At 38.8% G+C, this 26,952-nt stretch overlaps 1 protein-coding gene across 2 annotated transcripts in view; it reads right to left on the bottom strand.

The window, feature by feature from the left end:
• LOC149196688 (putative F-box protein PP2-B12) overlaps positions 1-25,359 on the bottom strand; it is a 37,757-nt gene extending 12,398 nt beyond the window's left edge. The window contains exon 1 of one of the 2 annotated variants that reach the window (XM_089405610.1): positions 24,760-25,359. In XM_089405610.1, the coding sequence (XP_089261736.1) occupies positions 24,760-25,041 (282 nt within the window). In that variant the 5' untranslated portion in view covers positions 25,042-25,359. The remainder of the gene's footprint in view (positions 1-24,759) is intronic. The other variant, XM_089405609.1, reaches the window with a different exon arrangement.
• Between the last annotated feature and the right edge of the window lie 1,593 nt (positions 25,360-26,952).

A 26,952-nucleotide genomic window follows, 5' to 3' on the forward strand; every position in this document is an offset into this window, starting at 1 on the left:
TCATGAGGGCACATCCATTTGTAAGATCCACCACCCTTTCCCCCATCAAGTTTGGTCACATAGTTCCACAAGGGTGTTGTTGTACCTTTCCCATCTTGTGCTTCAGTGTCCCCTTCAAGTTCATCCCCTTCCTCTTCAAACCCTTCCTCCTCATCATACATTGGGTCACCAAGTTCATCCCCTTCCTCTTCCCCTCTATTCCTCACCCTTGCCATCATTAAAACCAAGAGTGGAATGATACATAGAAGCCAAAAGAACACCATCTTGGAATATGGATATAGGTGGTGGACAACCTGTAAATAAAGGAGCAAGTAGAAACAATGGGAAAGAGTAGGAGAGGGAGGAAAAAATACAATTTTTTTTTCAAAAAAACAAGGGAGTTTGGGGTTTGAACTTACCTCTTTAGCTCTTATAGATGAAGTCCTGCAAGCTCTTGCTCCAAGCTCCTCCTCCTTCTCCTAGCTCCTCCTTCTTCACTCCTCCAAGCTCTCCTCTCTTCTCCTCTCCTTTCCTCTCTTCTCTTCTCCTCTCCTCTCTTCTCTTCTCCAACTCTCATAAACTCAAAGTGAGAAAATGAGAAGAGAATGGGGGCTTTATTCTTTTCTAAACTCACCCTAAACTAACCCTAACCTCACCCTAACCCACCCCCTCATGCTAACTTAAGTGAACTTTTTAAAAAAATTAAAAAAAAAAACCAAGTTAAATGCTGCCCGCGCGGAGGTTAGTGGAAGCGCGCTTCCGGGCCTCGTGAAGCGTGCGCTTCCGGGCCTGAAGCGTTGCGCTTCCGGAGGCCCGAAGCGCCCTCCGAAGCGCGGATCCGGGCAGCCGCTTCCATAATTCCAGGAATCGTTTTTTTAAAACGGAATCGCGCTTCGGGGAGAGGTTCCGGAACGCTTCCGTACGGGACGCGATTCCGGCCTCGGATCCGGGGGGGGGGGGCGATTCCTGCAACACTAGCTCATACACCTTACCCTATCCTTAATGTACCTTATTAAACACTTCCCATTACTGATATCCCTCAAATTCCTCATTTTCGCACAAACCCTAGTTTCTTGCTACAACTTGGCAAATTTCTAGGCTAGACCTGTGTTTTCCCATTTTAAACCACTTTTCCCTGCTTCCTAACATCCCTCCCTATTTTCCAAAATTTTCTCAAAAATTTAGAAACCCCTTATCCCCTTCATTTCGCTTCATTTTGACAAATCTCATGTTCCACACATCGGGATAAGTTTTACTTCAATTATGTTTCTGAGCAAGAAAAGATGAATTTGGGAAAACTGTGAGAGGTGTTTGTCCACAATAGGCCAAGGAAGAAAAACCTCCTTCATTTTTTACACAAGTGTCATGGTTTCAGAGAAATGTCAAAAATACAGTTGCCTCAGGAGAATTGATGCACCTCTGAAATGACCATGGGAAAATCAAGATTTCTCCTAGCTTGGTTGGCCAAATGACTTGCTTGATGAGTCAAATGATAACTAGACACAAGGAGCTTTCCAACGAGCCATCATGAGCTCAATTTGGAGTCGAGGAAGACCTTTAAAACTTGACTACAACATCACTCTGCCTTGAAACAGCCCCATTTTGCACATTTTGACCAGTCTTGGGAGATTTGACTTTTGACAAGGCAAATGAACTCCAAATTGAAAAGGCCAAGTTGGGTTGGAAAGTAGACTCAATAAGCTTTCCAACGAGCTATCCCGCGCCCAATTTGGACACCGGGAAGGCCTCCAAATCTAGTTTTCAAAAAGGCGCAGCGCACCTGGGTAGTGGTGCGGCGCATTCAGTGGTCCGCACCTTTAACACAGAAAAGGTGCGGTCAGGTGCGCTGGAGACATGACCAATGGGTGCGGGACCACAGGTAATACTAAAAGAAAGTGCGGAACAAGAAATTTTTGAGCAAAAACAGGCTTTTCTACCGAATGCGCTGCGCCACATGGCGCTCGCTTTTGATGGAAGCCTCCAAATAACAAAACTCAGCATCTTTGGATTTGGCTTGGAAAAATATGCATGCCTACCAATGGCCAATAAATTTTGACAGGTTTTGAGCCCCCAAAAAGGTCAAAAACACCCAAAAAATTACCTTACTGCCCCTATTTTGACACACAGGAAGCAGTGTTGGGAGAACTCAATTTTGGAGGGGCAAATGGAGACCAAATTCAAAAATTCCACTTGTACTAGAAAGTAGACAGGCAGACCTTTCCAGCAAGCCCACTTGGAGCAAATTTGGACACCGGAAAGGCCTCCAAAAGCAGCTGCAAAAAGGCACTACACATAGGGAAATCAGCACAGCGCATTGGAGAAATTTTGCTCAGTTTGACCAAAATACTCTGTTTTTGGCCTAATTTCTTGACAATTTGACCTTTTTCCTTCTTAATGTCAAACTCATGATATAATTTAATGTAATTTGATGGATCTTGATGTAATTATGTTAAATTTTTACTCATAAAAGTAAATTCATCCATGAAAAAGTAATTTGCGACTGAATGAATCAATTCCCTAGTTTTTAGAGGCATGTTGTTCCACTGCCTGCTTTTTAGTTCTCAGTTTAGAATTTGTTGGAACAGCTCCTAAACTCATGAGCTCGACCCCTAGAGGCTAGGATGAGTTGTTGTTTGCCTATATCTTATGTTTTTTCACTCATTAGCATTGTTGGACTTTTGAGAAAGCAAGGAGCTTCATTGTATACTCATATCAGCATTTTGGCTAAGGAATTGAAACCAGGGATTGCAGCACTCTTTGGGATTCATGTGGCACTTTGTCTTGGTATAGTGCTTTCTTCTGTAATTGTGAATTTGCTTATGTGTTATGTATGCCATTATCTATCTTGTTTCTTCTTAACTAAAACAAACAAGGGTAAAAGTAGAATCCATTGAAAGTGCAGTGCTCTACCTAGGGTTTGCTTTAGTTTTTATGTTTTCCGCTGTTTGAAGAGGATCCCTGAGCTTTCTTTCCCTTTTCAACTCCTCACCTGTCTAATCTCTCCATCTCATTCAATTTGAAGTGCCAAATCAGTTTGCTTACATTGCCCCATTGAGATCTCTGCAAAATTGAGCCTCATTCCCCGCACCCAACATCTGTTTTTCCATTTGAGCCAACAAAACATCTTTAAATTCAATCAAACCCTTTTGCACAAATACCTAACCTAAAATCAGTCTTCATTCAAGTCATCTCAAGCCTCATTGATCATTTTTGCGGATATTGACAGGAGAGAGCTCTCTCCCGACCTGCTAGGGCTAGCTACCAAGTTAAGCTTGGTTTGATGTTACATAAATCCTACCTTTCTCAACCTGAGGTAGATTTAGGCCCTAACATAGTGGCGACCATACTGGGGAAGAAAAGTTTGTTCTCGCTTTATAAACTATAGACGGAGCCTGAAGTTATGCCAGGAAGCCTTCGAACTGCACATTGCTTTGCGAATGCATAAGTAGATAAAAGCTGCTTCAGTCAATCTCCAATCTAGTCTTATAAGCTGAACATCTGACATGCAAATTGCCCCAGTAACATGTATCAAGTTCAGATCTGATTGTTGGTGGTGGACAACGATCAGAGACCGCAAGGATAAAATCATTCACTCAGCGACTCTAAATCAGTTTCGAGATCAAATCCAAGGACTCCACTGGAGGATGAACTTGACTAGCAGAAACATGAAAGGACAATATGGAAAGATCAAGTATTCAAGTTGGAATTCCATCCAAGACATTTTGTTCTTTGTTCTAAATTACTTCTTCTCTTTTCCCGAGAATGTCAAGAAGGCTTTGCAAAGTATATTGAATTTGAGAAAAGATCATCGGCTTGCATTTGATTCCTTCCCTTTGAATATTGTGAATACCAAATATTTGCATGACTTTTAGCTTGATCAAGACCCTTTTTCTGAATCTTGTGATGACCGTCTTCAAACAGATTAGCCTAATGAAACCAAGACTGGTTCTATACTTTCTGTACAAACCCCTATACCTTGTAAAATTCCAAATCGATACAAGCCTCTGATTTTACCTCCTATCAATGTCACATGGTTCGGGTTTGAGTTCGGGTTCGACAATGATTAGGTTCGGTTTGAGTTCGAATTTTTTGATGAAGTTCGACATTAGGTTTGTCTACATATATTAATTTAAAATGAATTATAAGATAAATATTAAGAAATCAACATCAGTAAACATCAAAAATGCTATCACAGACATGGAAACTGCAAGGATGAATTACAAGCTTGAGTTGTAACATGAAGTTATGAGTTTTGATCTATGGACTTGGTCAATGGCTATGAGGTTCGATGAGGTTCGTCGAACCTCAACATTTTTTTAAGGTTCGCCAAAATTCGAACCTCAAGGTTAAAGTTCAACGAACCTTGTCACATAGCCTCCTATATCCCATGCTTTCCCTAAAAATCATGATCTATGTCTACCAAGATTTGATGGTGAACGCGACAACATCACTACTGAGAGACATGTATTGAATTTTGAGTCTTTTCTTGATATTTTTGAAGTTGATAAAGAAGATGTCAGTATTAGGCTTTTTGCTCTTTCTTTGCAAGGCAAAGTCAAGAGTTGGTTCAAAACCCTGGCTGATGCGAGCATCTCAGATTTCCAGCAGTTCGTCAAAGTTTTCCTCGACAGGTGGGTGGTAAGACAAAACCCTTTCTTGATTATAGAATAGTATAACCAACTGAAAAGATTGTCAAGGGAGACAGTACAACAATTTTCTGCCAGATTTAACCAAGTTTATTTTTCGATACCGGTTAATATAAGACCTCCTCCTGGATCTGCTCTCTTGCACTACCCGAGTGCCTTTGATCCGGAAATTGAGTTCCAGCTGAGAGAAAGGAATCTTGCAACACTTGAAGAGATGCAAAACAATGCAGTAGATGTAGAGGCTCATTTGTTGATCCGAAGGGCAAAGTTGAAGAAAGAAGAAATGAAAAACATAGATCCAAAGGAATCGACATCTATAGAGATAAAGCTCGACATTTTGGTAAGTGCAGTAGAAGAGATGATGCAAAGGATCACCACAAGGAATGAGTATAATGTTCAAGCCCATGGCTTGCTGATTGAAAAAAACAAGTTGTTGATCCAAAACATCTTCTTTCTTATCCCAGTTGTCATAGATCTGATAATGATTGTTTTATAAATCATCTTGGAGAAGAGAGATCTGTTGATACGACATGTATGGTTGATGATGTCTTTTATACTGATGATTTGTCTCAGTTTGATCAGTATGATGACGATTATGTTCTCCAAACAGAAACTAATCTTGCAGACAAACCAGCAACTAGTTTGTGGGAGGAAGAAATTCACTTTCAGCAGCTCGAATACAATGTTCAGCCATTACATATCAGCTATGGAAATGATGAGGAAAGTGCAGCAAATTTTGGAGTAAGTGAAGGATCTTTGCCTTTTTGTTTTGCTTTGTTTCTAATCATTAGAGAAAACTTTCATTCAATAAGAAATCAACAGTCGACAAGTCTTGATTTGGACCATCTTGAGAGCAATGAAAACCTTGTTCAAGACTTTTCATATCTAGAGTTGCAGCCCCCGAATCCCATTGATTGTCATGTTGCAAATAAAGACATGGAAGCTGGACCATATGATCAAATGATGCAAGATGATTCCATACCATTTTGTTTTGAATCATTTCAGTTTTTGAAGGAAAATTTGCATAATACATTTTCAATAAAGAATGAGCAGCCTGTAGGGAATCATGTAATCTCATCGGAACCAATAGAAAATGGGTTGCAGCAGTCTTTACATGTTTTTCACGATCCAATAGCTGATGTGTTGGATGATATCTGTAGTCAAAGTCCTTCTCCATTGACTACATGTGAGCTTGAAACGTGTACTGATACAAACTTGATCCAGCAGCCGGTTTCTTTGTCATTTTCGGCAGGAGTCTCGTCACAAAGCTCAGATCAAAAATTGCATTCATGGTATGAAGAGAAGAAAAGTAATCCATTGGATGCGCTAAGTCCCAGTGTGCGGATAGAGAATCCGTAGTATTCAACGGATCCGTTCACAAGTTTTCATGGGAGTTGCCTTTCAATAGTTCTCTCTTGTTGTTCATAAGCAAGCACTTGCACAAAATTCAAACAGCAGCCGGAATACTTACTTGGTTGCATTGATTGTTTCATTTCACTTGATAAGGTGATGAATGGAACAACTAGAGTAGGTTGTATTGAATAAGCTCTATTTTGAGCATATTTTCCAGTTTGTCGATTGTGTTTAAGTATCGAGTCAGTTTTTGATTGAGTGAGAGTCAATTTGTGTCGTCAAGTCATCATTTTTCAGTCATGCATTTCAGCTTGAGTTTTTTACTCCATTGCCCAATGGATGAAGGCATTGTCTGCTTTCCAAATATCTGTAGTTCTTGGCACCTCCAAGGAGCTACTATCCCCATTGGAGCCAATGTTAGTGTCAGTATTTGCAGCCTTCCTCCAGTGATCAAACATGCTCTTATAAAGTGATTTTAAGGTATCAAGGTCAAATTTTGTCATTTCAGTGAATCTTCAAGCAAAATTTGGTCACTAGGTATTAGGTCTAGGGTTTGTTTTCACTCCTTTCAAAGTTGTCCAAATGTCAATCCATGTCATTATTCAGCTGAGTGTACCATCATTCAGAGGGTTGTCATCATCATGTTAGGTTCCAATGGGTCATTTTACACCTTGTTCATGCTTCAGTTGTGCCTAGGTAAGGTTCATTTACCTCTCCTAGGGTTTTGAAGGCAATTTCTCTTGGATGGTCAGATCATCAGCAAAACTTGTATCCTAATGTTCATACACCTCCTCCTATACTTAATGTACCTTATTAAACACTTCCCAACACTGATATCCCTCAAATTCCTCATTTATGCACAAACCCTAGTTTCTTGCTACAACTTGGCAATTTTCTAGGCTAGACCTGTGTTTTGCCATTTTAGACCCCTTCTCCTCACTCAATCTTTGAAATTCCACTTTCCCCTGCTTCCTAACATCCCTCCCTATTTCCCAAAATTTTCTCAAAAATTTAGAAGCCCCTTATCCCCTTCATTTCGGTTCATTTCGACAAATCCCCTGTTCCACACATCGGGATAGGTTATACTTCAATGATGTTTCTGAGCAAGAAAAGATGAATTTGGAAAAACTGAGAGAGGTGTCATGGTTTTAGAGAAATGTCAAAAATACAGTTGCCTCAGGAGAATTGATACACCTCTCAAGTGACCTTGGGAAAATCAAGATTTCTCCTAGCTTGGTTGGCCAAATGACTTGCTTGATAAGTCAAATGATAATTAGACACAAATAGCTTTCCAATGAGCCATCATGAGCTCAATTTGGAGTCAAGGAAAACCTTCAAAAGTTGACTACAACATCACTCTGCCTTGAGGCAGCCTCATTTTGCACATTTTAACCAGTCTTGGGAGATTTGACTTTTGACAGGGCAAATGAACTCCAAATTGAAAAATTCAAGTTGGGTTGGAAAGTAGACTCAATAAGATTTCCAACGAGCTATCCCGCGCCCAATTTGGACACCGGGAAGGCCTCCAAATTTGGTCTGCAAAAAGGTGCAGTGCACCTGGGTAGTGGCACAGCGCACTCAGTGGTCCGCACCTTTAACACAGAAAAGGTTCGGTCAAGTGCGCTGGAGACATCACCAATGGGTGCGAGACCGCAAATAATACTAAGAGAAAGTGCAGAACTAGAAATTTTTGAGCAAAAACAAGCTTTTCTGCCCAATGCACCGCGCCACCTGGCGCTCGCTTTTGATGGAAGCCTCCAAATGACAAAAGCTCAGCGTCTTTGGATTTGTCTTGGAAAAATATGCACGCCTACCAATGGCCAAGAAATTTTGACAGGTTTTCAGCCCCCAAAAAGGTCAAAAACACCCAAAAAATTACTTTACTACCCCTATTTTGACACGCAGGATGCAGTGTTGGGAGAACTTAGTTTTTGTTGACACCTAATCCGAAACGGATGAGGTGAAGCTGGACAGTCATCTAGAAGATGAACTGATCCGTTTTGTGTATGTATAAATAATAGTTGGTTAATGAATAAAATTACCAATTGTTTCTTGCGCTCATTAATTTCTGGAGTTAACCTGGCCTGACATGGTATCAGAGCCAAGTTCCAGAAATAGCTGTAACTCCTCTGCCAGGTTTCTGCTGCCTCATGAAACCTCTGTCTTGACATGATGTTCTCTGGCGCACCAGTAACGCCAGTCTGTCGATGATATTCTCTGGCGCACCAGCGCTGCCTTTGTAACGCCTGTCTGTCCATAAACGTTGGCCTGTCTGTCCATAAACGTTGGCCTGACACCTGACATGCTCCTCTTCTGCTCGTAACTCCTCTCTTGTAACCTCCAATGAATTTGATACCAGTGAATGACGACATTCGATGTCCACATGCATTTCCGAGGATGACTTAGCGAAGGAACTGGAACCCTCGACTGCTTCTTCTTTCAGAAATGGGGGTATGCATGAAAACTGTGAGTTACAATCTTGTGCAAATCCAGTACTAGATTTTCAATTGCATTACAATCAGTAGCAGCAGAAAGTGGCTGAAATTGACGGGATTTCCGAGAGGGGCGACGCTGCTTCCCCCTCTTCTCACCGTCCGCTAAGCCTACGCATTCATCCACATCCACATCATCTTCTTCATCATCGTTATCCCTCTCCTTTGCCTTCATCCTCTTCATTCCGCTTCTTTGCCGACGAGGGCCTTCCATCTCGCTGTAGGTATTTGTATTAAAACATCAAAATAAGTCGGGATTATGTAATGGAACATATCTTCTGCAAACTGAGCAACTCCATTACTGTGTATGGTTTTGAATTAAACTATCAAATAGAAATTGGTGTATTTTTTATCTAAAAGGGCCACTGCCGCGGGTTGAAGAGACCGGAGCTCTCAAACTTCCGTCCAGACAAAGGAGCAGCCACAGCGGATTTTGAACAGAAATTTTTTGAAGCAGCTAAAGGGAATCAAAAATACGTTTTGAGATATTTGCACAAGAGGAGCGATGTTCGATCTGAGGTTTGCAGTTTGAGTGAGCATCGACTTCTGTGTGTCATGTTTCTCTCTAAATACACATTGTATCTGTATCATACATTGACTGCTCTCTATATAAAGGCTGGCATAGATTCATTTAAGCAAGGAAAGACATCGAGTACACTGTCTCTGCGCTTGCTGTAACAGTGAAGACTGTGAAGATTAAAACGCGCAGTATCATTCAAAAGTTTTATATATTGCGCTGCCTTTTTTAACAGTTTTTGCATTGATATATATTGAAGTGATATATGTTGAAGAGAACCCTTAGCGCCTTTTTTTTCTTTCTCAAAACACAGTAGTGTGGCAGTGATATAAGAAATGGTGATGCTGATGCAAATGTTAGAAGAAAATAAAATGCATAAGGCTATGATATAAGAATTTTTTTTTCCAGCATTAGTCTTGTTGTGGCATAAGATTTTTTTTTCCAGCAAAAGTCTTGCTGTGGCATAAGATTTTTTTTCCAGCAGAAGTCTTGTTTTGGCATAAGATTTTTTTTCCAGCAGAAGTCTTGCTGTGGCATAAGAATTTTTTTTTCCCAGCAAAAGTCTTTTATCAACAGAAGTTTTTTTTTAGCAGAGATATTTTTACAGAATGCATTCAATCATTTCTATGGTCGGAATAGTTCTCACTGGCAAGGAGAACTATTCTGAATGGTCTCGGATGGTGAAACACACCCTCATCTACAATGCGCTGTGGAAAGGAGTGTGTGTCGGAGAAGAAGACAGAGAACCTGTGCAGCCCACATCAGACAAAGAACTCGCCATTTGGGAAAACAAGAACAGCAAAGCCTATGCATTGATCGCAGCATCTGTAAATGAGGAAGTAAGTCGTCATATTTCATCCTATTCCACTGCCTTTGAAGCTTTACAAAAGCTGAAAGAACTCTATGATACACATTCTGCACTTGAAGTTGTTCAGCTAATGATTAAACTCTTCACTCTTGAACTGAAAAATAATGATCCTCTTGCTCTTGCATCTAAAATAAAGTCTATAATGCATGATATTAAATCCACTAAGGTTGAGCTGGATATCTCTCTTATTGCCTTTCTCAAAGCACTCTATCCTACCTACTCCAATTATCTTGAGTCTTTACAAGCAAATGGAAACCTTAAAGATATAACCTTTGACTCTCTTGTGAAAAAGTTTGCTGAAAGAGAGAAAGCCTTTGGAAAGAAAACAGTCCCTGAATCTTCTGGAGAGACTATTTGCCTTGCTCATAAAGAAAAGCATCCTGCTCAAGATTCTACAAGAGGAAGAGGTGGACGAAGAGGAAGAGGAAGATACTTCAGAGGCAGGGGGGGCAGACATTCTCAAGCAGAAAAGGCAGATCTGCATTGCATTCGCTGCAAACGAAATGGAACACATGATGCTTCTACATGCAAGCTACCATGGGACAAGGTTGAGCAGAGAAGAAACTAGCAGAAAGGTAAAACTGATGACACAGACAAAGGTAAAGCACCTGAATCCGCTCACTATATTGAGGCACAATGTAACATTGGAGTAAATGAAGACTTGTTTAATGCTTCACTTGCTTCTTCGAAAAATGACTGGTTGCTTGATTCAGGAGCAACCTGTCATATGACTCATAGGAAAGAATTTTTTGAAGATTTCACTGACAATGTTGATGGAGCAGTATACTTTGCAGATCAGTCAAAAATCAAGCCATCAGGGCTTGGCACAATCAGGCTTAAACTGCCTGGTCTTCCAGATTTTCTTCTGGATCATGTTCTATATCTCCCACAGCTCAAGAGAAACTTGCTGTCCCTGGTCCACATCCGCCAGCAAGGTCACTCCATTCATATGTTTGATGGAAAGCTTGAGGTAAGAAAGGCATCTGACCATTCACTTGTCATGAGGGGTATAGAAGAAGAAAGACTTCTTAAACTGCAAGGAACCTCTGCTCATGCACAACATTTTTCATATATTTCTCATCATGAAGAAGGTACACTTCCATCAAGTTTATTATGGCATGCTAGATTTGGACATTTAAACTATGATAGTCTCCGCTTGTTGAAGAAAAATGGTGTTGCTGGTTTGCCTACAATTCCTAGAAAACATAAACAATGTGATGCTTGCATTCTAGGAAAGCATAGCAAACAGTGTTTTCATGATTCACATTCAAGAGCACATAGGAAGCTTGAACTTATTCACTCAGATTTATGTGGTCCAATCCCTGTTCCTTCTGCAAATGGAAATAAATATATCATGACATTTATTGATGATTACACCAGAATGTGTTGGGTTTACTTATTGAAGAACAAATCTGATGCTTTTCAAACATTCAAGAATTTTCATAAATGGATTGAAAATGATGCACAATCTCATATTGGGTCTATTCGCACTGATAATGGAAAAGAATATACATCAAATGAATTTGAACACTATCTTCGCCAACATGGGATTAAACATCAAACAACTGTGCCTTATAATCCTCAACAGAATGGTGTAGCTGAAAGAATGAACAGAACAATTTTGAATATGGTACGATCCCTGCTTTTCTTCAAAAATGTAAAGACAATGTTTTGGGCTGATGCTGTTCTATGTGCTGCATATATAAAGAATAGATGTCCATCTAGTGCTATAAGAAACAAGACTCCTTATGAATTGTGGTATGGACATGTTCCTTCGGTAAAACATCTCAGGATATTTGGTTCCACCTGTTATGCTTTAATACCAAAAGTACATAGAAACAAACTTGGTGCTAGAAGTCGTAAGTGTATCTTCCTGGGGTATTCAAACACATCTAAAGCATACCGCCTTTATGATGAAGTAAATAAAAAGTTTGTTTTATCTAGAGATGTCATTTTTCTTGAATCATCCAAATCTGACAGTGTTGTTGAGCGGCAACTTGATCGCTTGGATAGATTCACAAAACCGAAATCATTCCAAGAGTTTGATAATCAGATTCTACATCTTGAAGGGGGGATTCCTATACTAGATCAACATGTGGAATCTCCTTCTGAAGAACAATCTCCCCTGCATGACACTCCAACAACGGATGATGCTTTAAGTGATGTAATTGATAGAATTGGGAGACTTAATCTTGATTCAGACCCAACTCAATCAACAGAACAGCCTGGACCATCTCAGAAAGGTCCCCCAAAGTGGCTGACAAAGACAATTGAAAGTGTTCATCCTGATGAAATCGGAAAAACAGGAACCAGAAATTCAAACCGACAAGATGGAGGTGATGTAGATAACTCTAATTCACCTGTTGATATGGATGTTACTTATGATTGTGAATTGAACTTGTCTACAGATTTTGAACCAACTTCCTTCAAAGAAGCTGCTTCTCATGATAAATGGAAAGAAGCGATGCAGAAGGAGTATGATGCCCTCATAAAGAATAGCACTTGGAAGCTAGTTGATCCTCCATTTGGAACCAAACCAATTGGCTGCAAGTGGGTCTACAAGAACAAGTACAAAGCTGATGGCTCACTTGACAAGCACAAAGCTAGGCTTGTGGCAAAAGGTTTTGCACAGAAGGAAGGGGTCGATTATGAGGAAACTTTTGCTCCCACAGCAAAATGGGCCACCATCCGGACACTCTTTGCACTAGCTGCTCAGAACGGTTGGAAAGTCCATCAAATGGATGTAAAAACTGCATTCTTGAATGGAGATCTAAAAGAGAATGTTTTTATGTCCCAGCCTGAAGGATTTGCTGTGAAAGGACATGAACACAAAGTATGCAAACTTGTGAAGTCCTTGTATGGCCTCAAACAAGCACCACGAGCTTGGTATGAAAAACTAACTGAACATCTTCTGAAACTCAACTTCAATCATTTTGATCTTGATGATGCAACTTTATTTGTCAAGAAAGTTGGCAAAACAGTTGTATATCTTGTGGTATATGTAGATGATCTTTTAATGACAGGGAACAATGAAAGCTATATTGCATCCATAAAGAAAGAATTAGGAAAAAATTTTGAAATCACTGATTTGGGCTATGTTCATTACTATCTTGGCATTGAAGTAACCCAACACCCAAAGTCCATATTTCTTTCTCAAAAGAAATACATTGGAGATTTGTTAAACAGATTTGGCATGACAGAGTGCAATCCCCTTTCTACTTCAATGGAACAAAACTTGAAGCTCACATCTATTGAAGGAAAGGAATTTGAGGATGCAACAAAGTATAGACAGCTTGTAGGAAGTCTCATCTACCTCACTACTACCAGACCAGACATTTCATTTGCTGTTGGAATCCTCTCCAGGTTTATGCAAAAGCCTTGTGAGGGACATTGGTCTGCTGCAAAAAGAGTTCTAAGGTACTTGAAGGGAACTCAAGACCTTGGAATCAAGTATACACAGGTGGACGACTTCAACTTGATTGGATACTCTGATTCAGACTTCGATGGAGACAAAGAAACTGGGGTATCTACTTCAGGATATGCTATGAGTCTTGGATCGGGAGCTATCTCCTGAAGATCACGCAAACAATCAGTACCAGCAGATTCCACAACAGAAGCAGAATATGTGGCAGCAGCTGAAGCAACGAAAGAAATTGTGTGGCTCAGGAAAATTCTTGAAGATTTGCAGGTAAAACAAATACAATCAACTCCACTCATGATTGATAACACCTCTGCAATAAAGTTGGCCAAGAACCCAAAGTTCCATGATCGTACTAAGCACATCAATACTAAATATCATCTGATCCGACATCATGTTGAGGCCAAAACAATCCATCTCCGTCATTGTTCCACAAACGAGCAAATTGCAGACATCTTCACCAAAGCGCTTGGAAGAGAAAAGCTTGAAAGATTCAGAACGATGCTTGGACTCACCAACATCCCTTCAGATTAAGGGGGGGAATGTTGACACCTAATCCGAAACGGATGAGGTGAAGCTGGACAGTGATCTAGAAGATGAACTGATCCGTTTTGTGTATGTATAAATAATAGTTGGTTAATGAATAAAATTACCAGTTGTTTCTTGCGCTCATTAATTTCTGGAGTTAACCTGGCCTGACAGTTTTGGAGGGGCAAATGGAGGCCAAATTCAAAAATTCCACTTGTGCTGGAAAATAGACAGGCAGACCTTTCCAACAAGCCCACTTGGAGCAAATTTGGACACTGACAAGGCCTCCAAAAGCAGCTGCAAAAAAATGCTATGCATAGGGAAATTAGCACGGCGCATTGGAGAAATTTTGCTCAGTTTGACCAAAATACTCTGTTTTTGGCCTAATTTCTTGACAGTTTGACTTTTTTCCTTCTTAATGTCAAACTCATGATATAATTTAATGTAATTTGATGGATCTTGATGTAATTATGTTAAATTTTTACTCATAAAGGTAGATTCATCCATGAAAAATTAGTTTGCAACTGAATAAATCAGTTCCCTAGTTTTTAGAGGCATGCTGTTCCACTGCCTACTTTTTAGTTCTCAGTTTAGATTTTGTTGGAACAACTCCTAAACTCATGAACTCGACCCCTAGAGGCTAGGATGAGTTGTTGTTTGCCTATATCTTATGTTTTTTTAGTCATTAGCATGGTTGGACTTTTGAGAAAGCAAAGAGCTTCATTGTATACTCATATCAACATTTTGGCTAAGGAATTGAGACCAAGGATTGCAGCATTCTTTGGGATTCATGTGGCATTTTGTCTTGGTATAGTGCTTTCTTCTGTAAATGTGAATTTGCTTATGTGTTATGTATGCCATTATCTATCTTGTTTCTTCTTAACTAAAACAAACAAGGGTAAAGGTAAAATCCATTGAAAGTGCAGTGCTCTACCTAGGGTTTGCTTTAGTTTTTTATGTTTTCAGCTGTTTGAAGAGGATCCCTGAGCTTTCTTGCCCTCTTCAACTCCTCACCTGTCTAATCTCTCCATCTCATTCAATTTGATGTGCCAAATCAATTTGCCTACCTTGCCCCATTGAGATCTCTGCAAAACAGAGCCTCATTCCCCGCACCCAAAATCTGCTTTTCCATTTGAGCCAACAAAACATCTTTATATTCAATCAAACCCTTTTGCACAAATACCTAGCCTAAAATCAGTCTTCATTCAAGTCATCTCAAGCCTCATTGATCATTTTTGTTGAGATTAACAGGAGAGAGCCCTCTCCCGAACTGGTAGGGCTAGCTACCAAGTTAAGCTTGGTTTGATGTTACCCTAAATCCTACCTTTCTCAGCCTGAGATAGATTTAGGCCCTAACATAGTGGCGACCATACTTGGGAAGAAAAGTTTGTTCTTGCTTTATAAACTACAGACGGAGCCTGAAGTTATGCCAGAAAGCCTTCGAACTGCACATTGCTTTGCGAATGCATAAATAGATAAAAATTGCTTCAGTCAATCTCTGGTCTAGTCTTATAAGCTGAACATCTGACTTGCAAATTGCCCCAGTAACATATATCAAGTTCAGATCTGATTGTTGATGGTGGACAACGATCAAACACCGTAAGGCTGAAATCATTCACCCGGCGACTCTAAATCAGTTTCGAGATCAGATCCAAGGACTCCACTGGAGGATGAACCTGACCAGCAGAAACATGAAAGGACAATATGGAAAGATCAGGTATTCAAATTGGAATTCCATCCAAGACATTTTGTTCTTTGTTCTAAATTATTTCTTCTCTTTTCCCGAGAATGTCAAGAAAGCTTTGCAAAGTATATTGTATTTGAGAAAAGATCCTCGGCCTGCATTTGATTCCTTCCCTTTAAATATTGTGAATACCAAATATTTGCATGACTTTGAGCTTGATCAAAACCCTTTTTCTGAATCTTGTGATGACCGTCTTCAAACTGATGAGCCTAATGAAACCAAAACTGATTCTATACTTTCTGTACATACCCCTATACCTTGTAAAATTCCAGATCGATACAAGCCTCTGATTTTACCTCCTATATCCCATGCTTTCCCCTAAAATCATGATCTATATCTATCAAAATTTGATGGTGAACGCAACAACATCACTGTTGAGGGACATGTATCGAATTTTGAGTCTTTTCTTGATCTTTTTGAAGTTGATGAAGAAGATGTCAGTATTAGGCTTTTTGCTCTTTCTTTGGAAGGCAAAGTCGAGTTGGTTCAAAACCCTGCCTGATACAAGCATCTCAGATTTCCAACAGTTCATCAAAGTTTTCCTCGACAGGTGGGTGGTAAGACAAAACCCTTTCTTGATTATAAAAGAGCATAACCAGATGAAAAGATTGCCAGGGGAGACAGTACAACAATTTTCTGCCAGATTTAACCAAGTTTATTTTTCGATGCCAGTTAATATAAGACCTCCTCCTAGATCCGCTCTCTTGCACTACCCGCGTGCCTTTGATCCGGAAATGAAGTTCCAGCTGAGAGAAATGAATCTTGCAACACTTGAAGAGATACAAAACAGTGCAGTAGATCTAGAGGCTCATTTGTTGATCCGAAGGGAAAAGTTGAAGGAAGAATAAATGAAAAACATAGATCCAGAGGAATCGACATCTATAGAGGTAAAGCTAGACATTTTGGTAAGTGTAATAGAAGAGATGATGCAAAGGATCACCACAAGGAACAAGTATAATGTTCAAGCCCATGGCTTGCTGATTGAAGAAGAACAAGTTGTTGATCCAAAACATCTTCTTTCTTATCCCAATTGTCATAGATCTGATAATGATTGTTTCAAAGATCATCTTGGAGAAAAGAGATCTGTTGATATGACATGTATGCTTGATGATGTCTTTTATACTGATGATTTGCCTCAGTTTGATCAGTATGATGACGATTATGTTCTCCAAACAGAAACTAATCTTGCAGACAAACCAGCAGCTAGTTTGTGGGAGGAAGAAGTTCATTTTCAGCAGCTCGAATACAAGGTTCAGCCATCACATATCACCTATGGAAATGATGAGGAAAGTGCAGCAAATTCTAGAGTAAGTGAAGGATCTTTGCCTTTTTGTTTTGCTTCGTTTCAGATCATTAGAGACAACTTTCATGCAATCAGAAATCAACTGTCGACAAGTCTTGATTTGGACCATCTTGAGAGCAATGAAAACCTTGTTCAAGACTTTTCATATCCATAGTTGCAGCCCCCAAATCCCATTGATTGTCATGTTGCAGATGAAGACATGGAAGCTGGACCATATGATCAAATCATGCAAGATGATTCCATACCATTTTGTTTTGAATCATTTCAGTTTTTGAAAGAAATTTTGCATAATACATTTTCAGTAAAGGATAAGCAGCCTGTAGGGAATCATGTAATCCCATCGGAACCAATAGAAAATGGGTTACAGCAGTCTTTACATGTTTTTCACGATCCAATCGCTGATGTGTTGGATGACGTTTGCAGTCAAAGTCCTTCTCCATTGACTACATGTGAGCTTGAAACGTGTACCGATACAAACTTGATCCGACAGCCAGTTTCTTTGTCATTTTCAGCAGGAGTTTCGTCACAAAGCTCAGATCAAAGATTGCATTCATGGTATGAAGAGAAGAAAAGTAATCCATTGGATGAGCTAAGTCCCAGTGTGCATGAACTTCAAGATCCTTATGCAGTGTTTTTGGAGGCGGATAGAGAATTCGTGGCATTCAACTAATTCGTTCACAAGTTTTCATTGGAGTTGTCTTTCAGTAGTTCTCTCTTGTTGTTCATAAGCGAGCACTTGCAGAGAATTCAAACAGCAGCCAGAATACTTACTTGGTTGCATTGGTTGTTTCATTTCACTTGATCAGGTGATGAATGGAACAACTAGAGTAGATTGTATTGAATAAGCTCCATTTTGAGCATATTTTCCAGTTTGTCAGTTGTGTTTAAATATCGAATCACTGTTTAGTTTACTGAGAGTCAATTTGTGTCGTCAAGTCATCAATTTTCAGTCATGCATTTCAGCTTGAGTTTTTGACTCCATTGCCCAATGGAGGAAGGCACTGTCTGCTTTCCAAAGATCTGTAGTTCTTGGCACCTCCAAGGAGCTACCATCCCCATTGAACTCCATCCCCATTGGAGCCAATGTTAGTGTCAATCTTTGCAGCCTTCCTCCAGTTATCAAACATGCTCTTATAAAGTGATTTTAAGGTGTCAAGGTCAAATTTTGTCATTTCAGTGAGTCTTCAAGCAAAATTTGGTCACTAGGTATTAGGTCTAGGATTTGTTTTCACCCATTTCAAAGTTGTTCAAATGTCAGTCCATGTCACTATTCAGCTGAGTGTACCATCATTCAGAGGGTTGTCATCATCATGTTAGGTTCCAATGGGTCATTTTACACCTTGTTCATGCTTCAGTTGTGCCTAGGTAAGGTTCATTTCCCTCTCCTAGGGTTTTGAAGGCAATTTCTCTTGACTGGTCAAATCATCAACAAAACTTGTATCCTGATGTTCATACACCTTCCCCTATCATTAATGTACCTTATTAAACACTTCCCATCACTGATATCCCTCAAATTCTTCATTTTCGCACAAACCCTAGTTTCTTGCTACAACTTGGCAATTTTCTAGGCTAGACCTGTGTTTTTCCCTTTTGGACCCCTTCCCCTCACTCAATCTTTGAAATTCCACTTTCCCCTACTTTTTAAAATCCCTCCCTATTTCCCAAAATTTTCTCAAAAATTTAGAAGCCCCTTATCCCCTTCATTTCGCTTCATTTCGACAAATCCCCTGTTCCACACATCGGGATAGATTTTACTTCAATGATATTTCTGAGCAAGAAAAGATGAATTTGAGAAAACTGAGAGATATTTTTGTCCACAATAGGCCAAGGAAGAAAAACATCCTTCACTTTTTACACAGGTGTCATGGTTTTAGAAAAATGTCAAAAATACAGTTGCCTCAAGAGAATTGATGCACTTCTGAAGTGACCTTGGGAAAATCAAGATTTCTCCTAGCTTGGTTGGCCAAATGACTTGCTTGATGAGTCAAATGATAACTAAACACAAGGAGCTTTCCAATGAGCCATCATGAGCTCAATTTGGAGTCGAGGAAGACCTTCAAAAGTTGACTACAACATCACTCTGCCTTGAGGCAGCCTCATTTTGCACATTTTGACCAGTCTTGGGAGATTTGACTTTTGACAGAGAAAATGAACTCCAAATTGAAAAATTCAAGTTGGGTTGGAAAGTAGACTCTATAAGCTTTCCAACGAGCTATCCCACGCCCAATTTGAACACAAAGAAGGCCTCCAAATCTGGTCTGCAAAAAGGCGTAGCGCACCTGAGTAGTGGCGCGGCGCACTCAGTGGTCCGCGCCTTTAACACAGGAAATGTGCGGTCAGGTGCGCTGGAGACATGACCAATAGGTGCGGGACCGCAGGTAATTCTAAGAGAAAGTGCGAAACTAGAAATTTTTGAGCAAAAACAGGCTTTTCTGCCTAATGCACCGCACCACCTGGCGCTCACTTTTGATGGAAGCCTCCAAATGACAAAAACTCAGCATCTTTGGATTTGTCTTGGAAAAATATGCATGCCTACCAATGGCCAATAAATTTTGACAGGTTTTGAGCCCTCAAAAAGGTCAAAAACACCCAAAAAATTACCTTACTGCCCTTATTTTGACACACAGGAAGCGGTGTTGGGAGAACTCAATTTTGGAAGAGCAAATGGAGGCCAAATTCAAAAATTCCACTTGTGCTGGAAAGTAGACAGACAAACCTTTCCAACAAGCCCACTTGGAGCAAATTTGGACACCGGAAAGGCCTCCAAAAGCATCTGCAAAAAGGCGCTATGCATAGGGAAATCAGCGCGGCGCATTGGAGAAATTTTTCTCAGTTTGACCAAAATACTATGTTTTTCGCCTAGTTTCTTGACAGTTTGACTTTTCTCCTTCTTAATGTCAAACTCATGATGTAATTTAATGTAATTTGATGGATCTTGATGTAATTATATTGATTTTTTACTCATAGAGGTAGATTCATCCATGAAAAGGTAGTTTGCAACTAAATGAATCAGTGCCCTAGTTTTTAGAGGCACGCTGTTCCACTGCCTACTTTTTAGTTCTCGGTTTAGAATTTGTTGGAACAGCTCCTAAACTCATGAGCTCGACCCCTAGAGGCTAGGATGAGTTGTTGTTTGCCTATATCTTATGTTTTTCAGTCATTAGCATGGTTGGACTTTTGAGAAAGCAAGGAGCTTCATTGTATACTCATATCAGCATTTTGGCTAAAGAATTGAGACCAAGGATTGCAGCACATTTTGGGATTCATGTGGCATTTTGTCTTAGTATAGTGCTTTCTTCTGTAATTGTGAATTTGTTTATGTGTTATGTATGTCATTATCTATCTTGTTTCTTCTTAACTAAAACAAACAAGGGTAAAGGTAGAATCCATTGAAAGTGCAGTGCTCTACCTAGGGTTTGCTTTAGTTTTTTATGTTTTCAACTGTTTGAAGAGGATCCCTGAGCTTTCTTGCCCTCTTCAACTCTTCACCTGTCTAATCTCTCCATCTCATTCAATTTGAAGTGCCAAATCAATTTGCCTACCTTGCCCCATTGAGATCTCTGCAAAACTAAGCCTCATTCCCCGCACCCAAAATCTACTTTTCCATTTGAGCCAACAAAACATCTTTAAATTCAATCAAACCCTTTTGCACAAGTACCTAGCCTAAAATCAGTCTTCATTCAAGGCATCTCAAGCCTCATTGATCATTTTTGCTGAGATTGACAGGAGAGAGCCCTCTCCCGACCTGGTAGGGCTAGCTACCAGGTTAAGCTTGGTTTGATGTTACCCTAGATCCTACCTTCCTCAAACTGAGGTAGATTTAGGCCCTAACATAAGTGATGGTGGAACATGAACATTACTTATCAAGGAGTTGTGGAACATGCATAGTGGTGCTACCCCACAGCACCAACAATTGGCAACAAGGGTGCTTTCACAAGTACTGAACACTTCCTTTGTAGATTGGTGTCTAGCAACAAACTCAATTAATTGTTTTGAACATTTGATCTTCATATTTCTGCATAGATGGCCTATTTTGTAAACATAACTATTTGGTCATGTTTGTGTTGACAGTTGCTAGATAACCTACTTCATTCTTAAGTCAATGGTGTACTTTCTATTATATGCCTTAAAAATTTATATGTTTGTTTGTAAGTGATAAGAGGTAAATGGTTGATGTTCTAATGATTAATCATTATAGATATATCATGGATGCTATTTCTATCTTCATTAATATATAAATATATATCTTTTCATATATTCTACCACTAATTCAACATTCTAGATTTTTTAAGTAAATGCACTATTATTTTAATAAATTATATATATATGTATATAGATATATCCTCGAGGCAGCTCAATTGGTGATCAAAGTGATATGAAATCATGTAAATTAAGAAATCCAAGGTTTAATTCTCCTGAAATAATCCAGTCTACAGAGAAGAGGATTGGTTGTAAGCTCAAGAAGTATAGTGGTAACTGTTGTGGTAGTTGTTGGAACCGACCCCATGTAAAGCAAATACAATATGATCCAGTTATATATAGTATATATATAGAAATGCTCCACTCCACTCATGAGGATTTCAAAGCTCCCAGTCTCTTAAATTAAAGATGTTACAGTGAAGCGTTAATTAAAATATTAAATTTTATGTCAATTTATTTTTAATCTTTGTTATTCAAATAAAACTAATGAAAAGAGATACAGCGATTAGATGAATTTGCATGGATGTTTAAATAAAATTAGTGAAAAAAGTACATTGATAAAATGACTTTGCATGGATGTTTAAATAAAATTAGTGAAAAAAGTACATTGATAAAATGACTTTGCATGGATGTTTGAAGATTTTAAAGTGCTTTTGAATTCATATCAAATATTTTTTTATTAGTCAGTATATGTCTTTATCTGCCCAATTTTACAACGCCAAAGAGCTCAGAAATTGTTGCTTATTTATGCTCTTAGAGAAGGCCATGTTCTTAGGCCAGAATGTGCACAACGGTTATATATAAACAAATAACAGAAAATTGTAAGACAATTAAATATATTAAAATAGATCCATCGTAAACGAAGATTTATTAGACTTTCTATTAATGGTATGAGGGATCATTATTTAATGCCAAGCTCAATGGGGTTTTAAAAAGAATGTGCAGGTGTTTACTTTGACTAACCTTTTTAGTCAATAGTAGATTCGAGATTAAAGGAGATTAAGGTGGACGAGTTAAATACAAGGAAAGCTTATAAAAGTTGTAAATTTTGCAGTCCAAAAATGGCTTGTTGACAAATACACAACTTGATTTACATTCATCAGAGTAAAATGGCGTGTAGTTGTTGATTCATTTATTGTGTAGTTGTTGATTCATTTATTGTGTTTTAATCTGGTACATTCATTACAACAAAATGTCTAATTTTATTTATTTATAGAGTTGTTTTTAGCGAGATTTTTTGAAAGTTTTTCCAGTGGGTTTTTCGGTCTAATTTTTCTAAAATCTGAGAGGAGTTTATTGAAATCACAAGTTTGATGGGTAACCTTGCACAATTAAAGTGCCCTAGGGGTTTTTCAGGGTGTTGAATCCATATATACAGTCAAAAAACCAATTTAAATAACACAAATCAAGATTTCACCTCAAATTTTTCCGCAGGATTCCAACACCAGAAAGTCCAAAAAGTCGCACTAAAGACAACTCCTTTATTTATTAAGACCTAAACTATATATTTATGGCAATGCCTATATATTATACAGACTCATCACTAATGCTAACTATGAGATCATGGTTTTGCTACTCATGGTTCTGCCAAAGGTATGGCAAGGGTCTGCCGTTCATGCTCATGCTCATGGAACCTTGGCGTGTAGCAGAAGCCTGATCTAGATAGCTCACATTCAAGGCAACGCCTATATATTATACAAACTCGCCATTAATGTCAGTTGTCTAGATCACAGTTCCGTTGCTCATGGTTCAGCCGAAGGTATGGCAAAAATCTGTTGTTCATGCTCATGAAACCTTAACATATTTTTGGTGGAACTGTAAGCAGTGAAACAGTGAGTTGACAGCTAGCATTAATGGCGAATCTGTATAATATATAGGCATTTCCATATATTCGTAAACTTTATTCATTTATTGTAGCCTAATCTAATAAATTCATCCAACTTTATTTATTTATTGTAGCCTAATCTAATAAATTCATCACAGCATAGTAAACTTTATTCATTTATGGTAGCCTAATCTAGTAAATTCATCACAGCATAGTAAACTTTATTCATTTATGGTAGCCTAATCTAGTAAATTCATCACAGTACATCACAGAATAGTATTTGATCTGGGGTTGCCTATCAGGCACGGTAATCTAGTAATATAGGCTAACTTGCCAAAATAGATTTGGGGAATAATAGCTTGAACCCTTCCTGAAGGTTGGGTCAATTAGAGAAAAACACTTGTGATGGGATGGGCCATCTTAGTGCGTAATCTGAAGATACTAAAATTTGGATTATTTTTAATTTTGATTTATTTTTGTTTAAAAAATAAATAAAAATGATTTGTATAAAAAATAGATGATTGATTGAGATTGAAACTTTTACTAGAAAACTTTAATGTGAAAATACAAAAATAAAAAAGATAGATTCTCCATTAAAAGTATAAAAACATGCTCTCACACAGATTGAACAACGGAGAGGAAAGTGGGCATCCAGGAAAGCCGTTTCCAGCACAACAATGCCATGCAAATTCATATAGTCATACTGATTCCGTTGAGCATAGATGCCATCTAGGATAATAGCAGTATTCTCTGCTGTAAAAGCAGTTGTACCTTTCAAACAGCTTGTAAAAAGGCAGCTGTACCTATTAACATTTTGTAAAAGTTTCAGTTCAGGGTGATTGTTTTTTTGAGAGGTCACAATTTTCATTTTAAGGGAGAGATTCCAGTTGTTTGCTGGAATTTGGTAAGAAATTTTTCAAGAAATCTAATACTTGGAGTGTTTGAATTGGTTTTTATGGTGGAAATGGATACAACTGTTTGAATCGTTATACTGGAAATGGATTCATATCCTGAAGCTGTATCTTAGATTTCCAAAAATTTCCACTGCCAATATTTCCATGATTTGCAAAATTTCCATGATTTTCCATAATTTTCCAAGCTAAATTGTGCCTTTGTTTGTTATACTATGACTATTTTTCCAAATTGTAACAATTTGATTTGCCAAAATTTCCATGATTTTCCATAAATTGTGCCTTTGTTAGGCTACGCCTATTTTTCCGAGCTGTAACAGTGTGTCTATCTTTTAGATGTTTTGAGACTTTTCCAATATACTTCGGGGTCTAATGTGCCCAAAATTTCACAGGCTTTTCCAATATATTTCGGGGTCTAATTTACCCAAAATTTCGCCGTGTTTCGTTGAAATGAAATCACAAATTTAAATGGTGAACTTTCCACAATCTCAGTGCAACTGGCCAAGAAATTTGACGAGAAATTTGTGAACCTGACTTGAATTACCAAATTTAAATGGTGAACTTTTCACAATCTCAGTGCAACTGGCCAAGAAATTTGTGAACCTGACATAATTCAAGACCATTGAAAAAAAAAAAAAAAAAAAAAAAAACTCCGTACGGATTCATATCCATATCAGTACTCGTTGCTGTACCTTTTAACCAGGTTGAAAAAGCTTCAGTTTGAATTTTTATGAGGTTTTTCACTGAGTTTTCATATATATATAAATAACTTGAAAATTTTTTAGTCTAAATTAAATTCAATAAAATGCATTTTTTCGAATATTTCTCGACCCTGATTTGTTTGATTGATATCATTGCTTGATTAGTCAGTACTTGAAACTGGAGCATGCATGCACATTCAAGGTACAATAAGGGTAGGGTTTTATAATGGAAAATTGCAATTCAGCCATTTCAGACAAAGAAATATAGCATTACCTTGGTTCTGCCGTCGATCCAATTGGCATGACAGAGAGCGAAATACAACCCTTTCTTCGAACAGATTTCCAAAGGCGAATCCATCCGTGCAAGAAGGTGGGGATACTGAATCGGAAGCATCTTGTCCCACACGGAGTCCGAAATGCCAGCCGACCTGAACGTCTGATTGACAGCACTGAGCCTGCAAACATCTTTGGGTGTGGTGAAACAGAGTATGTGCGATATGCAGCTCTCTGGCAAATCCCCCATTGTCATCGTCATCCCTTTCTTGGTCTCCTTCATCGTTAGGGTACAATAACAAGAAACCAGAATAGTTCCTTTGTTGGGATTCGCTCCCTCACTCTTCTCTACCCAATGTGAGGCCAACCCTCTCCGCAAAGACTGTTATAGCATTACTCTTCTTCCCAATTTATGTTTTGCTTCACTACGAAGTTTTTATAGTAGTCTCTCCTTCCCGATTTATATTTTGCTTCACTACGAAGGTACCAGAAGAATTAAAATCTGGATATTACACGCAGTCAGTGAATTCACTAAGTATTAAATTTGATGACAAAGTGTGCTGTTAGACATTGTTGTCAAAAGGATCATGTAGAGGCACAAGTCCTCTGCCCTCCCCAACCCCATATCCCGAAGGCTGGAGCTAACCAGCCATATATTGGGTATTTAATGCCCTCAGAGTAGCACGCCACTTAGCCCAATAACACGGGAGTGGGCAAATATTATTTAATGCCGAATTTGCCCGCTCCCGTGTTATCGCTTTAAGTCGTGTGCTGCTCTAGGGGCATTAAATACGCAATATATGGCTGGTTAGCTCTTTCCTATCCCGAACCCCATAAAATAACATCGTCACTATTTCCCCTTCCCAACCCCATAAAAATAACATTGTCACTTTTTATGGTTTGGTGACCAATTACCCTAAAATAGGAATTTTTTTTTTTCCCATAAAGTTTGTGTAACTAATTAGTGTGATCTTAATTCTAGATCTACCAAGCACTAAGAAAGATCAAATCTCTTTTCACTCTAAAAAAGATTTGATCCCTCTCAACGTTTAATAGATTCAGATTTTTACTTTTAAAATGAAAATATTTATTAATATCTTTTTTTATTAATTTTAATCAAATTATTTTAAATTTAAATAAAAGTTAATTTGAAAATATTTATATATATATATATAATATAATTTAATATCTTATTTTCATAAAATTAAAATTTCAAGATTTTATAAAAATACCATATTACAAATAAATTTAAATAATTAAATAAATTCAATTCAAGAAAATGAAAATGTTGTTGGATATATTTTGGAATAGGCTTTCGTCACTCTTCCAATTTTTATTTATCATCCATTTTCATTGTATAATTTTATTTTATTTGTAAGTGAGAACATTCTATTAGCTATAGAAGAAATATTTACAAGGCTAATGCTAAAAGGTTTTGGCAGTCTCATCCTCACCAGGTTTGTTGACCATTGCCATCCGTCCAAAATAAATAGTCCAAAAAAGACATAAGCTAATCGTCCATAACCGTAAGGGCAAGATATGTCAAAAGATTCACAAAATGAATAGAACACCAAAACACATAATCATCAAAGTTGATAGGAGTTGGGTTGTCTGGACCCATCCTAGGTGGAGGAAGGGAGCAAAACAAGCCGCTGACGTGTTGCTCCAGATGAGCTAGCCAAGCCTCCAACTTGTCCAGAATGTGCATGTGTCAGCACTAAACCACCACTACACGCTCCTGAAGATGACACTGGAAATATTGGATTTGAGCCAAGGCTTACCATGGCCACCTCATGCTCCTCCCAGTGAATTTTCTCATACTGCATTTTCACAAACTGGGTAGTTGGCCTTTGGTCGTACACGAGGGATTGTTCCTCTTCCTCGACGGTGGTCGGCGTTCACGATGGGATCCCCGCAAGCTCCAGGTTGCCTTTGAGCTCGGCCCCACCTCCTCCCGCTTCTGGTATTGACGTCGAGGTTTGGGTTCCACGTCCAGCCCCCTACCACCTCCACCCAAGCATGAGCTATGTCGCGATGCCATGTGCACGCCGCAGCACAAAACCTCTCTGACCCCTTGGTCGCTTTCACCACCAGCAACACCAATGCACCGCAATACATCCAACACTAGCACCATCGCAACATCAGCAACACCGCAGCACCACAACATTAGCACCACGACAACACCAGCAACACT

Source organism: Pinus tabuliformis, chromosome 2_2, assembly GCF_031772625.1.
Source record: "Pinus tabuliformis cultivar Carrire ecotype Pingquan chromosome 2_2, CPIR1, whole genome shotgun sequence".
NCBI classification, from domain to species: domain Eukaryota; kingdom Viridiplantae; phylum Streptophyta; class Pinopsida; order Pinales; family Pinaceae; genus Pinus; species Pinus tabuliformis.